Source organism: Schistocerca americana, chromosome 3, assembly GCF_021461395.2.
Source record: "Schistocerca americana isolate TAMUIC-IGC-003095 chromosome 3, iqSchAmer2.1, whole genome shotgun sequence".
Lineage (NCBI taxonomy): Eukaryota > Metazoa > Arthropoda > Insecta > Orthoptera > Acrididae > Schistocerca > Schistocerca americana.
In genome coordinates this window covers 539259199-539276209 of record NC_060121.1, presented here as the reverse complement: position 1 = coordinate 539276209, position 17011 = coordinate 539259199, and the positions used below count along the sequence as shown (strand labels likewise).

Sequence of the window (17011 nt, the reverse complement as noted above, 5' to 3'; positions counted from 1 at the left end):
GTTAGTCATAATGATTGTAGCATACATACAAAATCCTTCACCTTCATCAATCATCACCCTGTTTAAGATTCTATATACCTAATACATTAAATGCCAAAGCTGCCAATGGTAATGCTCTTTCATACTTGAGGTGTGCTTGATTGTGTGAATGTATGTATGTTTTCTTTGCTGAAGAAGGCTTTGGCCAAAAGCTGTAAGGTGTAGCAGTCTTTTTGTTGTGCCTGTTTGCAACTCAATGGGTCTTATCAATGTTGAGCAGCAATGTATCTTCTTGCTAATATTTTTGTTCATTCATCTGTTTCACAAGCTGTAGCCTCCACCCTTTGTGTCATGCATTAATGCTAGTATTTGAAATTAGAAAAATGTAATTTTTTGTAACTTATTTAATCAGTATTAGTCTTATGAAATAGAGATAAAAGTAAATGGTCTTGTAGAAATAATTCAGTTTTGTAACTGAAATACAAACTAAAACATTTTCTTTCTACCTCTCAGAAAATTTAATTTTACACCTCAGAGGGTAATTACCCACACGTTCAACACCAGTGTATCAGATGGAAGACTGTTGAATACCTTTGCACCAGAATACATGATTCCATTCTCAACCCTAGACAAGAAGTAAAATTATATCAAAAGAAAAGATTGCTTCTCACCATATAGTGGAGATGTTGAGTTGCAGACAGACACAACAAAAAAGGCCACTAAACACATAAGCTTTCGGCCAGAAGGTCATCTTTTGAAATGGACCACATGCACACACACATTCGTGCAAATGCAGTTCACCCACACATGACCACTGTCTCTGGCTGCCGTTTCCAGACTGCGAGTAACTGCATATGATCGGAAAAGCAGTGTAGGTGGAGGGGGTAGTTGGGGTGAGGATGAGGAGAGAGAGCAGTATATGGGTGTCGGACAGTTTAGTGCTGTTTGTGGGAGCATACAGGGACAATGTGGAGAGAGGATAGGGCAGCTAAGTGCAGTTGGAAGGTGTACAACACATGCAGCAGGCGGGGTGGGGAGCTGGGGGGGGGGGGGGGGGGGGGGAGCAAGAAAGGAGGGAAGTAAAAAGACTGTGAGTGCACTTATGGATTAGAAGGCTGTGTTGTGGGAACAGGGACTAGGGGATAGATGGGTGAAGGACAATGACTAACGAAGGTTGGTGCCAGGAGGTTTGCTGGAATGTAGGATATAATGTAGAGAAAGTTTCCACCTGGGCAGTTAACAAAAGCTGGTGGTGGTAGGAAGGATCCAGATGGCACAGGGTGTGAAGCAGTCATTAAAATGAATAATGCTGTGTTGGGCAGCGAGCTCAGCAACTGGACGGTCCAGCTGTTTCTTGGCCACAGTTTGTGAATGGCCATTCACTTGGACAGACAGCTTTTTGGTTGTCATGCCCATGTAGAATGAAGCACAGTGGTTGCAGCTTAGCTTGTAGATCATGTGACTGGTTTCACAGGTAGCCCTGCCTGAAACCAGTCATGTGATCTACAAGCTAAGCCGAGGCCACTGTGCTACAACCAGCTGCTGAGCATGCTGCCCAGCATGACGTTCTTCATTACAACAACTGCTTCACAGCTTCTGCTATCTACGTCCTTCCCACCAACACCAACTTTTATGAATTGCACAGGTGAGAACTCTCCCTACAATATATTCTACATTCCTGTAACCTCCTGGCCTCAACCTTTGTTGGTCATTATCCTTTACCTCTCTATACCCTTCCTTGTTCCCATTACAGTACTACACAGCCATATATTCCACCCCACGCACCCACAGTATTTTTACTTCTCTCCCTCTCTGCTTCCCCCCCCCCCCCTCCCCCCCAACTCCCCCTGCCCTCCATATAATCTACAAACTGTACCTAGCAGCTGTATCCTCTCTCCACCTTGTCCCTGTATGCTCCCACAAGCAGCACTATACCATCTCCCACTCAAACCCACTCTCCCTCCCTCTCCCCACCACAACTACTCCTGCTACTCAGCCCAGACTGCTTCTCTCATCATGTTCTCATGTGCAGTGGCTCGCAGTCTGTCCAGGGTATACAGAGACAGTGGTCATGTGTGTGCGAGCTTCGTTTGTGTGTATGTGTGTGTGTGTGTGCGTGTGTGTGTGTGTTGTGCGCGTGTGTGTTGTCTATTTCAGAAGAAGGCCTTCTAGCCAAAAGCTTATGTGTTTAGTAGTATTTTTGTTGTGCCTGTCTGTGATTCAAAATCTCCACTATATGGTGAGTAGCAGTCTTTCCTTTTCGTAATACTGTCCGTATTCCATCCTGTATTTCCCATTGTTCAAAGTGTATGAAAATTATTTTTGTGTCTTGTGTCATGCTTACAGATGGTTCACGATTTCAAGAAAGTCAGGGAAGGTCAGGGATACTTAGGAAATAGTCAAGAAAAAATAGGTGTTCATTTTTAAAAAAAAAAGTCGGAGTGTGCTTTAAGTCTGGTTGTTCCTGTGGTTTAAATTAAGGTATGGTTAAGAAATGTTAATAAATCCACCAGTACTGTACAAGCTAAGCACAAAGTCATTCCCTGACAATGAAAGTTTATTTCTAAAGAACTATGCTAGATGCAGCAATGCAGTTTACTCCAAATGGCAGTTTAACTCAAAGTTTTTATGGATTCATTTCCACAAGTGTTTTGTTTGTTGCCTGTAGAAATTCTAGGCAATACTCAATTTCTCTCCACATCTTTGCCACCGAGCGAGGTGGCGCAGTGGTTAGACACTGGACTCGCATTCAGGAGGACGACGGTTCAATCCCGCGTCCGGCCATCCTGATTTAGGTTTTCCGTGATTTCCCTAAATCGCTCCAGGCAAATGCCGGGATAGTTCCTTTCAAAGGGCACGGCCGACTTCCTTCCCCGTCCTTCCCTAATCCGATGAGACCGATGACCTCGCTGTCTGGTCTCCTTCCACGGAACAACCAACCAACCAACCATCTTTGCCAATACTCTTCCATTACTATCTCTGCAACATATTGTATTAGTGTCGTAAGAGTGTGGAGATCAGGAACTGGTGAAATGAAGATCCAAAAAGTCAAGAGAGGTTATTTATGGGAAATGTGGTGGCCGTGATGATGGACCATCTCTATTGATCCATCTGCCGGTAAATGTTTCAGCCAAGAAATGCAAAGAAATTAAACACAGTGTGATGATGCCCTATCTTGCTGCAACAGTACCCATCGCAACAAAAGACACAGAAAAGAAATCACATGCTGCCAGAGCACATGTAGAATTGTATCCATAATAACTTCATGAATTAAGGAACCATTTGAGAAAACAGACATAAACATGTGGAAGTGTATCCATCCAAAACTTTATGAATTAATTAATAGCTGTATCTAGCATAGTCCCTTACATCTTTTTTATTTAATCTGGGAAAGACTTTTGCTCCCCCTTTAATATGCTCCATCCTGATAATCAAGCATACTATTCTAAAATGACAAATGTACAGTTCCTAATATTTTTTCTATGTGTACATTATTAAAATATTTTCAACAAAAACTCTTCTTGACACTTGATACTTTATAAAATCAACCATCGATTTGTTGCCTGGTAAGTGAAAGGACCTACCAATCTACAAGCTTACTGCAACATATGCATAAATTTTTTTGGTTTATCCAACAGTATTGTCAGGGCCCAATATGTCAATCAAAAAGAAAAGCTCAGATGAGTTTTTAAAAATAAAAATGGATCAAATTTTGTCTAAAAACTTTTTTGTGCATCTTAAAGCGTCCCAAGAGCATATGTTGCCAGCACAAGTAAGGTAAAAATCAAATCACCCAGTCAATTTCAAACAGTTACAAACCTGAGACTGTTAGTGTGTCAATACTTATGAATACTTTGAAAGTCTTCCCATCATTAGGTCAATGAAAAATTACTATTTACACCTTTTATGAGAAGGGCAGAGTGCTACTCACCTTAAAGATGACACTTTGAATTGCACAATGGCACAGTGAAAAGACTGTTACACTCTAAACTTTCTGCCAAAGCCTTCTCCACAAAAGAAAGGAAAAAAACACACACATTCACACAAGTAGGCACACCTCACTCACACATGACCCCCATCTTTGGCTGCTCTTGCAATGTTGTGAGAGGTAGTTTTCAATAGTAGCGAGATCACAGACATGAGGGATGTTGGTGTGCAGCGAAGAGATGTAGGGACCCAGGTAGTAGAAGGGTGTGGATGGTGGATGGTGATGAAGGAAGTGGTTGATATCCTTGATGTGGGAGGCTAGATTTTGGGCAATTTGTTGGAGGTGTTGGTAAGTGAGGGCTGAAATTCTTTCAATAGGGTCACAAAAACCAGCTTCGATGGTGCGGCCAGGATTGTTGGGTTTGTAGATTTTGGGGAGTATGTAGAAGATGATGCGTGGGGTGTCTTGGGGATGAGGAGAGAAATGGATTCAGGGAAGAGGTTCTGAGGAGCACCTAAGGGAGGCTATGTTGTACTTCTGGGATGGGAGTTTACAGGTGGAGGATTCAGAAAGCTGGTAAAGGCATTCCACAAGATAGTCAATGCAGTTCATAACAACAATGATGGAACCTTGTCTGCAGGTAGGATGATTTAATGATGATCTGTCCTGTTCTTTCTTCTGCTGAAAGTTTGTTGTCCTTATGATCAGGTGACAGGAACTCCATTGCTCAGTATGACAGGCACTATCACCCAGGTGCACTCTGTAAACAGCTTTCCTGTCCCATATCCCCCCCCCCCCCCAAATCCTCCCACCATCTCCCCCCCCCCCCCCAAATGAGCAACAAGGAAACATCCCCTTTATCACATAATACCACATTGGACTGGAACTACTGAACCATAGCCTTTGTAAGGGATTGATTATCTGTCATCATGCCCTGAAATAAGAGACATTCTACCAAAGATCCTTCCCACCCCTCCTAAAGTGGTGTTCCATTACCCATTCCATCTTTACAACATCCTATTTCATCATTATGCTACACCCAACCTCAGCACATTGCCACAGGGATCATATCCCTGTGGAAGATCCAGGTGCAAGACCTGCCCAATCCACCCACCTATTCCAGCCCTCCTATTCCAGTTCTTTCACAAGCTTATCTTACTCTATCAGTTGCCAGGCCATCTGCAAAAGTAGTCTTTCATATATTAGCTCTACTGCAATCACTATACAGCTTCTTACATTTATGTGTCAACCGACCATCTGTCCACAAGGATGAATTCCCACTGCCAAACTGTGGCCAAGAGCAAAATGGACCATTCTGTGGCACAACATGCAGCTGAATATAACATACTGATTTCAATGGCTGCTTCATAACCTGGGCTGTCTGGATTCTGGATCCTCCCCTCTACCACCAGCTTTTCTGAACTGTGCAGGTGGAAGTTATCCTTACAACACATTAGGTGCCCCTGAAATTATCCTGGCCTCAACCTTCGATAACCTATTGTCCCCACACTTTCCAATCAACAGTCTCCACCCCCTCTGTTCTACAACCTCCTTTCAATTCATGCCCCCTCATCCTCATTATGCTTGGTCTCTGTCAACACACTCACCAGCATTTTCCTCTACTTTTCCACTCTTCATTTGCCCCTCCCCCACAACCTCCTGTCCAAATACTGCCCATGGCAGTCTTTTCCTACTGTCTCCAGTACTTGTATTCTCATCAGACAGCACCCTTCTCCCCCCCCCCCCCCCCCCCGCCCCACCCCCATCCCCTATCTCTGCTGCCCTTTCCCTGCCCCACTGCCTATTGCTGCTTTCATTCAACGTAACATTTGCAGTCCAGCTAGAGCAATTGGAGATGGCAGTCATGTGTTCATGAGATGTATCTGAATGTGTGTGTGTGTGTGTTTTCCTTTCTTTTCTGAACAAGTTTGGCAGAAAGTTTAGAGTGTAACAGCAGTCTTTTGATTGTGCCTGTCTGCAACTTGAAGTGTCATTTTTATGGTGAGCAGCAATCTATCCTTTTCATAAAAGTTGTAAAAAGCAATTTTTCATTGATCTCATGATGGGGAGAGTTTCAAACTTATATCTGCAGCCAACTTGGGTACTACTAACTTTTTGGGTACCACTAACTTCAAAACGGGTGCAACAAAGTGCAAATGTATCACGGACTAAAATCTTACTCCTTATTTTTCTGATGAACTTAAAAAAATAAGCTATGCTAGCATAATGGCTATGTGCTATGTTTTGATGAGTCATTAAATAAAATTGTACAGAGGAAAGATAAATAACATTTGTGAAGCTTTTTGATGTCAATAGAAGTAGAGTTTGTACAAAGTATTTTAACAAGTTTTTTTTCATTTTTAGGCAGAGCTAGTGCTATTTGATAATTTATTGAGAAATCTGATCATTATATACAAAACATTCTTTAAATTTCCATGGACAGACTTAATATCAGTTTTAGTTTTTGGAGAAAATTAGAAGAGAAGACAGTAGAAGAGAATCCTGATGAAAAAAGCTCATAACATTGTAGGTTGTGTGCTATATGTTGTTAATGGAGGGATAAAGTACACTCTTCAAGCTGTGAAGTAGGATACAGTTGACTTTTTGGGAAACGCGTGTTATATTTTCAGTGATTCTCTTGCCCATCATGTGGAATATACTGAACAAACTGGACCAATGTCTCCATTGAAACACAGTACTACTTGTTGGAAGGAGGATGTGTCATATGTTTGTATGATCTTGGCAATTTTTGATTATAGTGGACTTTTTATTGATGTCAAAGGACATTTGCTTTAAATGAACTGGTATTTTTCAAAACTATTTCTGTGGAATGTTAAGCATTTTTAAGACAAACAGTTATAAGATGATTCTTAATTTCTTTAATACCTAATCAATTCTGGGACTGCCAGCCCCATCTTCACATGCACCTATTCACATAGCAAAATTTTCCAATTAATTACATTACATCAATGTATACACAACATTACACCATTTTCTGGTGTGTAGATCAGAGTGGTCAAATTACACTAATCTAAGTAACTGAAAAGTTATTAGAAAAGTGCCCTGTCAAGCACAAAAGTGTTCAAGGTTTATTGTTTTTGGAGCCTAATATATTACTTAACCCAGCAATGCAAAGGAAAACTAGAATCATTTCACACTGTTAATAGGATCTCTGATATCATCACATGGGAATGCAACACATGAGAGCAGGTTTCCAATAAATAAAAATTTACTTGTCAAAAAGCAACATGAACAATGTTTAATTCATCTACAGTTACATACATACTCTGCAAGCTAGTGTATGATGTATGGCAGAGGTTACCACGTACCACTATTAGTCAAATCTTTTCCTATTCCACTCACAAATGGAGTGAGGGAGAAACAGCTGTGTTTATAATAAAACTGTGTATAGACCAAAACCAGTAGTCTGATGACATGAAAATTTGTGACCATAGATGTGAAATAAAGGAAATTTATTCTATTTCTGGGTTAGTGTTCAATTTGAAACCATGTTACAGCTTGTGGAACTGTGTATATGCTTCTGTACGAGCCTTAATTTCTCTTACCTCGTCTTAAAAAAAAAATAGAATTTTATGACGAGAATGTTGTCTTCCCTCCAGGAATTCCCATTTGAGTTCATAAAGCATCTCCATATTACTTGCATATTGATCGAACCTACAAGTAAACATAGCAGCCTGCCTTTGAATTGCTTTGCTGTCTTGCTTTAATTCAAGAAGCTAGGGTTTCCAAACAGTTGAGCAGTACTCAAGAACGGATTGAACTAGTGTTCTGTAAATGGTCTTCTTTATAAATGAGCTACACTTTCCTAAACTTCTCCCAACAAACCAAAGCTGACTGTCTGCCTTCCCTACTACCATCCTTACATGCTTGTTCCATTTCATATTACTTTGCAACATTATGCCTAAATATTTAACTGATGTAACTGTGTCAAGTAGCGCACCAATAATATTGTATTTGAACATAATCAGATTATTTTCCTTACTCATTTGTGTAAACTAAGATTTTTTTTCACCAAACTGAAATTCTGTCCAAGACATCCTTTACCTTCCTATAGTCACACAAGAATGACACTTTCCTGTATACACAGTGTCATCATAAAACAGTCACAGATTTCTGGTCATCCTGACATCAGATTGTTTATGCATATAGAGAACAAGAGTGGCCCTATCACACTTCCCTAGGTCATACCTGACAATACTCTTGTCTCTGATGAAAACTTACCATCTGGGACATTACTTAACAACTTTTCGACAGCTCACATATTTGGGAACCTATTTCATAAGCTGAGACCTTTGTTAAGAGTCTGCAATGGGACACTGTGTCAAACATGTCCCAGAAATCTAGGACTATAGTATCTGCTTGTTGCCTTTCATCTATTGTCCACAGGATACTGAATGAGAAAAGGGAAAGCTGAATTTTACAAAGTAATGCTTTCTGCCTCAAGGAAATGTATTATATTTGAACTTTGAATATGATCAAGAATTCTGCAGCATACTGATGTTAAAGATATGTGTCTGAAATTTTGTGGGTTTGTTTTTTACACCCTTCTTATATACAGCAGCCTCCTGTGCTTTTCTCCCATCACTTGGGACTTTGTGCTGAGTGAGAGATATGCAATAAATGCAAGTTAAGTATGGCTCCAATTTGTAGCAACGTAGGGCATTTACCACATGAAACAAAGATTAAAATATTGCACAACTCTGAAGACCCCTTACTCAAAACAGTAGCGAAAGCAATAAGATTCCATCAGATCATTCAGAATATACTAATTACATGACCATGTTTGACCAATCTTACAGTGCTACCAATTTACATTTCAAATCATATGTGAGTCACCATGACTGACTTAATGCTTTATGTTTATGACATAGTCATGACTTCCTTTGAATTTCCAAAGTAAGATTTGGTATGTCATGATTTTTATCACTCGACTGAGAAAATTCATATGTGGAAAACATGAGAGAACAGCAAGAAATAGTCTCATACAATTAATGCAAAACAAATTTTTACTTTTGGTGTGTAAACATTGAACCTTCAAAATAACTGCTCAGTAAAATCAGTATTGATAGTGCTTCAGAAAATCTTATTGAAAATACCCAGATACATCACTCAGCTGTTTCTGTTCCCCTTGTAATGTAATGGACTATTGAAACTACCAATACCACCGGCAGGTGAGGTGTGCGGTGCCGTCAATCAACTTGAAGGAGCAAGTGAACTTTAACTACATAAAAATAAAGGGAAATATTATTATTTTGTTACAAAACTGTTAATATGATGACAATAACAAGGTATATTGCCACAGAACTATATTATAAATACTTTTCATTTTTCATACTATGTTTTTCATATATGTATACGTGCAATGTGTAAAATATCGATATACAACCAAGGTTGGCAGTACTGTACAGTTTGTAAGCTCTGTGAACAGGAGCCGGTTGTTGGCAGGTGTAGAGACAATGGGCAGTTGGTGTTGAGACGTCTTGTAATACGCATGCTTTGAGAAGGTCAAGGATAGAGGGAACGAAATGATGTATTGGAAAAGCTGTTACATTGAAAATTATTGAATATCATCATGATCAGCATTTATAAAATAAAAGTTGGAAGTTTAACTATGTGTCAGTTCTTATGCAGCAAAATACACACCCTGGACCTCAAATTGATTTAACAAAGAGCAGATGGCGAGATTCATCACTGGACGATGAGCATGCAACAATGACCAATAAAGGTAAGAAAGTTATATTACTCTAAATTCAAATTGTGATGATACCTATCTTTCTACATGTCTTCAACCCTGTATGTACTCTGTTGTTAGAGTGAACAGCATGACGGGGACTGGTGGTCGACTAGGCACACCAGGGAGACCATACAGGTTTAAAATGATAATTTGTAGCTTAATATACTGCTACTGATAATAATTAATATTTGTCCCCCGGAGAAAGAGGTGCTTTACACCCTGAATACCCACAAATGACATTGACATACAATAAAACTGATCAGTGATGATAGTACCTCACAAACTGATGTTGAAGATACTATGATACTCAGTGCAATGGCTACTGTGTCACTAAACACCAACAAATGATGGCCAACATTCAACAAATTCTCACCATTTGGGGAAGCTCATAATTATCATGGAGAACCATGCAAAAGTGCTAGTATCTTGTATTAATAAGATGACAATTGTAAAAGCAACAGATTTTATTAAGCCTCAGGCTTCCTTATCAGAAGTTAGCACAGTTGTAAGCTCTACAGAAATAAATGAATTATCTTCAGTGCCCTGTTTGATGGATCTAATGACATGTACAGTAATGAAATCTTCATAGCCTGCTGAGAGATAAGGAATAACTGAGGATACTGATTCATACTAATATTATTTTTGTCAACATTTTGCGTCACCATAAATCGAGATCTTGGTCTTGCATGAATGGAGAAATCAGTTCAGCTAGTGAATTGTTTTCAAAATAATCAGATATTTCAAAATTGTAAATTTGTGGATGTTAGTGATATCAGTCACAGGTTCCACTCAGGCACATGTGCTCTCTTGAAATGGTCTTGAGAAGCAGCTAACTAGACGTTACTCAAAGAAATAAGGAAACCTTATGTTTCCACTATAAGCAAGACAATATTACAGTGGTATCAGTGCTCTGAACACGAGCTCTTTTTTAGTATAGATAGCCCATAAAAAGGCCATTGTACAGAAATGTCTTCCCGGTATAACAACTACTGTAAAAACGAACAGAAAAGGCCATTTCATGTGATGCATTTACATCTACAGTACTTAAGAAATAAATTGCATGTGTTGTAAACATTCATAGATGAAGATAGCCCATATGTTTTGGTAATTCTGAACATGCCCTAAAGTAGGATGAAAAAAGTTATTTTAAATTAGATGGATACTCTTTAGTGAGTAGTTACTGTAAGCAGCATCAGAAAGAGGGTTTGTAGCTCTTTATGTTAGTCACTAATGCCAACATCTTAAAGTAAAATAACTGTTAACTGAACAGTAGTGTAAAGTAGGTTTACTTGAATTAACTGGCATTGAGATATGTTATGAAGACTTTACAACAACACAATGAAGCACAAAGAGGTGGATACCTGTAGCCACTGTAATTTCACTCTTATTATTATTATTTCCTTCACTTTCTCAGACGTTAAGTCCGGTTAAAAATGGAGTGACGCGGACCTTGATCAAGCGTCACTTCCTTTTAACTGTACGGTATGTGTTATATTGCATTTAGGAACTTTCGGGTAATTGAACATGTATAAATAATTACGGGTTTCTGTAGTTGTATATATATATGTTTGGATGTAGCTGTATTGCATTGATGTACTGGTGGATATTGTGTGGTATGACTCCTGTAGTTGATAGTACAATTGGTATGATGTCAACTTTATCCTGATGCCACATGTCTTTGACTTCCTCAGCCAGTTGGATGTATTTTTCAATTTTTTTCTCCTGTTTTCTTTTGTATATTTGTTGTATTGGGTATGGATATTTCGATTAGTTGTGTTAATTTCTTCTTTTTATTGGTGAGTATGATGTCAGGTTTGTTATGTGGCGTTGTTTTATCTGTTATAATGGTTCTGTTCCAGTATAATTTGTATTCATCATTCTCCAGTACATTTTGTGGTGTATACTTGTATGTAGGAACGTGTTGTTTTAAAAGTTTATGTTGTAAGGCAAGCTGTTGATGTATTATTTTTGCGACATTGTCATGTCTTCTGGGGTATTCTGTATCTGCTAGTATTGTACATCTGCTTGTGATGTGATCTACTGTTTCTATTTGTTGTTTACAAAGTCTGCATTTATCCGTTGTGGTATTGGGATCTTTAATAATATGCTTGCTGTAATACCTGGTGTTTATTGTTTGATCCTGTATTGCAATGATGAATCCATCTGTCTCACTGTATATATTGCCTTTTCTTAGCCATGTGTTGGATGCGTCTTGATCGATGTGTGGCTGTGTTAGATGATACGGGTGCTTGCCATGAAGTGTTTTCTTTTTCCAATTTACTTTCTTCGTATCTGTTGATGTTATGTGATCTAAAGGGTTGTAGAAGTGGTTATGAAATTGCAGTGGTGTAGCCGATGTATTTATATGAGTGATTGCCTTGTGTATTTTGCTAGTTTCTGCTCGTTCTAGAAAGAATTTTCTTAAATTGTCTACCTGTCCATAATGTAGGTTTTTTTATGTCGATAAATCCCCTTCCTCCTTCCTTTCTGCTTAATGTGAATCTTTCTGTTGCTGAATGTATGTGATGTATTCTATATTTGTGGCATTGTGATCGTGTAAGTGTATTGAGTGCTTCTAGGTCTGTGTTACTCCATTTCACTACTCCAAATGAGTAGGTCAATATTGGTATGGCATAAGTATTTATAACTTTTGTCTTGTTTCTTGCTGTCAATTCTGTTTTCAGTATTTGTGTTAGTCTTTGTCTATATTTTTCTTTTAGTTCTTCTTTAATATTTGTATTATCTATTCCTATTTTTTGTCTGTATCCTAGATATTTATAGGCATCCATTTTTTCCATCGCTTCTATGCAGTCGCTGTGGTTATCCAATATGTAATCTTCTTGTTTAGTGTGTTTTCCCTTGACTATGCTATTTTTCTTACATTTGTCTGTTCCAAAAGCCATACTTATATCATTGCTGAATCCTTCTGTTATCTTTAGTAATCGATTGAGTTGTTGATTTGTTGCTGCCAGTAGTTTTAGATCATCCATGTATAGCAAATGTGTGATTTTGTGTGGGTATGTTCCAGTAATATTGTATCCATAATTTGTAATATTTAGCATGTTGGATAGTGGGTTCAGAGCAAGGCAGAACCAGAAAGGACTTAATGAGTCTCCTTGGTATATTCCACGCTTAATCTGTATTGGCTGTGATGTGATATTATTTGAATTTGTTTGGATATTAAGTGTGGTTTTCCAATTTTTCATTACTATGTTTAGGAACTGTATCAATTTAGGATCTACTTTGTATATTTCCCATATTTGTAGTAACCATGAGTGGGGTACACTATCAAAAGCTTTTTGGTAATCAATGTATGCGTAGTGTAGCGACCTTTGTTTAGTTTTAGCTTGATATGTCACCTCTGCATCTATTATCAGTTGCTCTTTACATCCTCGTGCTCCTTTGCAACAGCCTTTTTGTTCTTCATTTATAATTTTGTTCTGTGTTGTATGTGTCATTAATTTCTGTTTAATGACTGAAGTTAATATTTTGTATATTGTTGGTAGGCATGTTATGGGGCGATATTTAGCTGGGTTCGCTGTGTCTGTTTGATCTTTAGGTTTCAGATATGTTATTCCGTGTGTAAGTGTATCAGGGAATGTGTATGGGTCTGCAATGTAACTGTTAAATAATTTAGTTAGATGTGAATGTGTTGAGGTGAACTTCTTTAACCAGAAATTTGCTATTTTATCATTTCCAGGGGCTTTCCAATTGTGAGTAGAATTAATTGCTTGGGTGACTTCATGTTGCAAAATTATCACTTCAGGCATTTGTGGTATCATCTTGTATGTGTCTGTTTCTGCTTGTATCCATCGTGCATGCCTGTTATGTTGTACCGGGTTTGACCATATGTTGCTCCAGAAGTGTTCCATGTCTGTTATGTTTGGTGGATTGTTTATTTTAATGTGTGTGTTATCTATTGTCTGGTAAAATTTCTTTTGGTTTGTGTTGAATGTTTGGTTTTGTTTCCTTCTATTTTCACTTTTTTTGTATCTTCTGAGTCGTTTGGCTAATGCTTGTAATTTCTGCTTCTTTTCGTCTAATTGCTCTGTCGCTTCTTGTTGTGAGATTTTACCTAACCTTTTTCATTTTATTTCCGAGATTTCATTTCTTATAAATTGTGTTAGCTGTCCGATGTCTTTTCTCAGTTTTTCTATTTTGATCTGTAGCCTGTGTTGCCATGCTGGTTTTGTGGGTTTCTTCTGTGTGTTGGTTGGTTCTGATCTCTGCCTAGTGTGTATATTTAGTGTAGTGAGTGCTCCTATATAAACCAGTAGTTGTAACTCTTCCATAGTTGTGTTTTCATTTATTTTGTTGTGTATGATTGTGTTGATAGTTTTTATTGTTGTTTCGACTTGTGGGTTATTTGGTGGTCTATGCAAGAATGGTCTAATGTCTGTATTTGTGTCTTTGTATTCTATATATGTTAGCTGAAATTTTTCTTCTATATCTAACATCTGTGTCACTTCGTGTTCTATTTGTGCTTGTTCTGGTGGCTGTCTTAAGATTTCGTTTTCCTCTGATTGTTTAATTGGTGCGTGTTGTTCTTTGTTTGTTTGCTCTGGGATGTTTGAGTCCATTACTGTATTTTCTTCTTTTTCTGATTGCACATTATTTTGTTCCAATATTTGTTGTACTTGTTGTTTGATGTTTTCTAATTCTGACTGGGGTATCCTGTTATTTTTGATTATTACACGGATCTGATCAGCTAGTCGTTGTTCTGTTAAAAATTTTAATTCTGGGTATCTGGTAATAAATGTTGTGTATACTTGTGATCTGTATCCAGTTGTGTTGGTTCTTAGGTTTGTTGCTTGGTAATAACAGAACATGAGGTGTCGACTAACTTCATCTGACCATCTCATCCTCTGTCTTTGTTTTCCTTCTAGGGTGGTTGCAGGAAGCATATCCTGCAAAACACCTCTATTTGGATTTAAATCATTTTCCAGTTGCCATCGTGGGCGGGCATAGGGTTCAAGCGTCGTCCCCGACCATGATGGCGCTTGTCCGAGGCTTCTTTAGTTCTGTCCTGAACCAACTAATCACACTAAAAGGGGGGTTAGCCCTATTAGTGGTTTGTTCTTTTCATCGCGTTTTACGACTGGCAGAACATACCGGAGGCCTATTCTTTTCCCAGGTCTCCACGGGGTTTATTATAATAATAATAATAATAATAATAATAATAATTATTATTATTATTATCATTATTTTCATTATTATTATTATTGTCAGCACATTGGTTGCATAAATGTGGATCCTCCAGCAGAGATGAAGCCTAACCATTAACAACATAATCTTACTCATGGTAGCATGTGTTTGGAAGTCTGTGTGGTTGTGTGTATGAACATGTGTACCTCCAACTGGAAGAAGAGCAGAGAGCTCAAAAGGTAGTGAACACTCTTTTCTGTTATGTGAGTTTATGCACAACACATCAGTCTATTATAGATGACTGGTTGCCTTTTCCTTATTTTACATCTTGTTCTATCCAGAACTTTCCATTACTGTTATAGCTCATTAATTGTATTATCAAAGAAGGCAACATTTCCCAGTGCACTGTAAAGGATCATTGTCAGGCCAATATACAAAAATACTATAAGATTTTTGAGTCAGCCATGCTGGAACAGCATAGTGCCTTCTTTCACTAAAGACAATCTCCTTGCAGAAACCCAACACGGATTCAAAAACGTTTCAACACAACAACAGCTGTCACAGAACTTTTTCACAAAAACTGCAGCTACAGAGTTGATGGGAGGAATCCTATGTGTGTTTTTTTCTTTTCTTACAAAGATATTCAGTCTCATTAACCATACACTGCTCTTACAGAAACTGAGAGCATTTAATATCAGACACGAATCTCAGGAACTCTTGTCTATGTGGCTGAAAAACTTTAAACTATTTGCATCTGTAAATTATCAAACTGGGGCAAGAAAATTCAACATTCAGTCAATGATATACAGTAATGCAGGGCATGCCATAAAGTCAATACCTGGACCATATTTTTCTTGCATATGTAAATGATATTGCACAATCTTCTACTTTCAGTATAATAACTTATGATGATGGCATCTCTCTGCTATTTTATGATGATAATGAGAGGGGGATAACAGATTTTTGCAACACAAGGAATGTTTGAAGTGACTAAACATTTTAGTAACAAGGGCCTGAAAATCAATATCAGCAAATCACAGTTATTGTCCAACACAAGTTTTATATAGAACAGTTTCCATGCTTATTAGCATATGACCAGGATTACTAGCATATAGTACTATACAGTCCTGTGATATGATCTTTGGGGGCAATGGAGCTACGGTCAAAAAGTATTTGTTTTACAGAAGTATTAAGTATGAGTATTGTGTCAATGTGATAATAGAACATCTTGCAGAAGCCTTTTCAAGGAAATAGGTTTTTTAAATTAATAAGAATAGAAACTGTTAACTCCCTATTCATTTTGTATTACTAAGCTTCAGATTTCATTAGGAAATTTCATTTAACTTACCTAACTGGACATCTTCCTTCAGCTGCCTAGCAATAATGGGCACTGGAGGATATAATCTAATTGTTTCCAGAATTACTCTTTCCAAGTATTTCATTTCTAAGGTATCTGCAAATGTTGCTGGCCTGTCAGAGTCTCCAAATATTTGATATAATTCATCCATGACTTTTTCCTGTAAAAGATGACAAAAATGATAAATTTATGTTTAGAACCACGTGTTTAAAAACTTCTATTAGAGTCATAAATATAATGCGGCAAGTTTTTTTCTTTTTTTGAGGTCCAAGAACTGATAAATGTTCCATCTTAGGCTTAAGTACTTCATTTATACATACTACATGAAATTTTTAATCAGATGATAATTTGTGTACCAGATATTTATTAATTGCACTTTGCTGTTTGTGAATTTGTGGTTGGTTGGTTGGTTTGGGGAAGGAGACCAGACAGCGTGGTCATAGGTCTCATCGGAATAGGGAAGGATGGGGAAGGAAGTCGGCCATGCCCTTTCAGAGGAACCATCCCGGCATTTGCCTGGAGTGATTTAGGGAAATCACGGAAAACCTAAATCAGGATGGCCGGACGCGGGATTGAACCGTCATCCTTCCGAATGCGAGTCCAGTGTCTAACCACTGTGAATTTGTGACAGAAGTAAAAGAATCATTCATCAGCAAGATAAAGGTGTAGAAGAAAGAGTACAAACTATATTGAACGAAGAATTAGATAGAAATAATATTTTGGGTGATATGCAGTTATCCTAAATAGTAATCCCCTGTCACCCACATTTCTGTTGAATTTTATTATCATCTGCCATAGAAGAAAATAGGATTCAAATTGCTACCTAACTACCTTCCAATTTTTCTCT

The 17011-nt window shown here is 38.0% G+C and overlaps 1 protein-coding gene across 2 annotated transcripts in view; it reads right to left on the bottom strand.

Annotated features, from left to right (window-relative positions):
- Positions 1-17011, bottom strand: part of LOC124605256 (cytochrome P450 4g15-like) — a 162300-nt gene that overhangs the window by 15754 nt on the left and 129535 nt on the right. For both annotated transcript variants that reach the window (XM_047136815.1, XM_047136816.1), the window contains exon 11: positions 16156-16324. In XM_047136815.1, coding sequence (XP_046992771.1) covers positions 16156-16324 — 169 coding nt within the window. The remainder of the gene's footprint in view (positions 1-16155; positions 16325-17011) is intronic.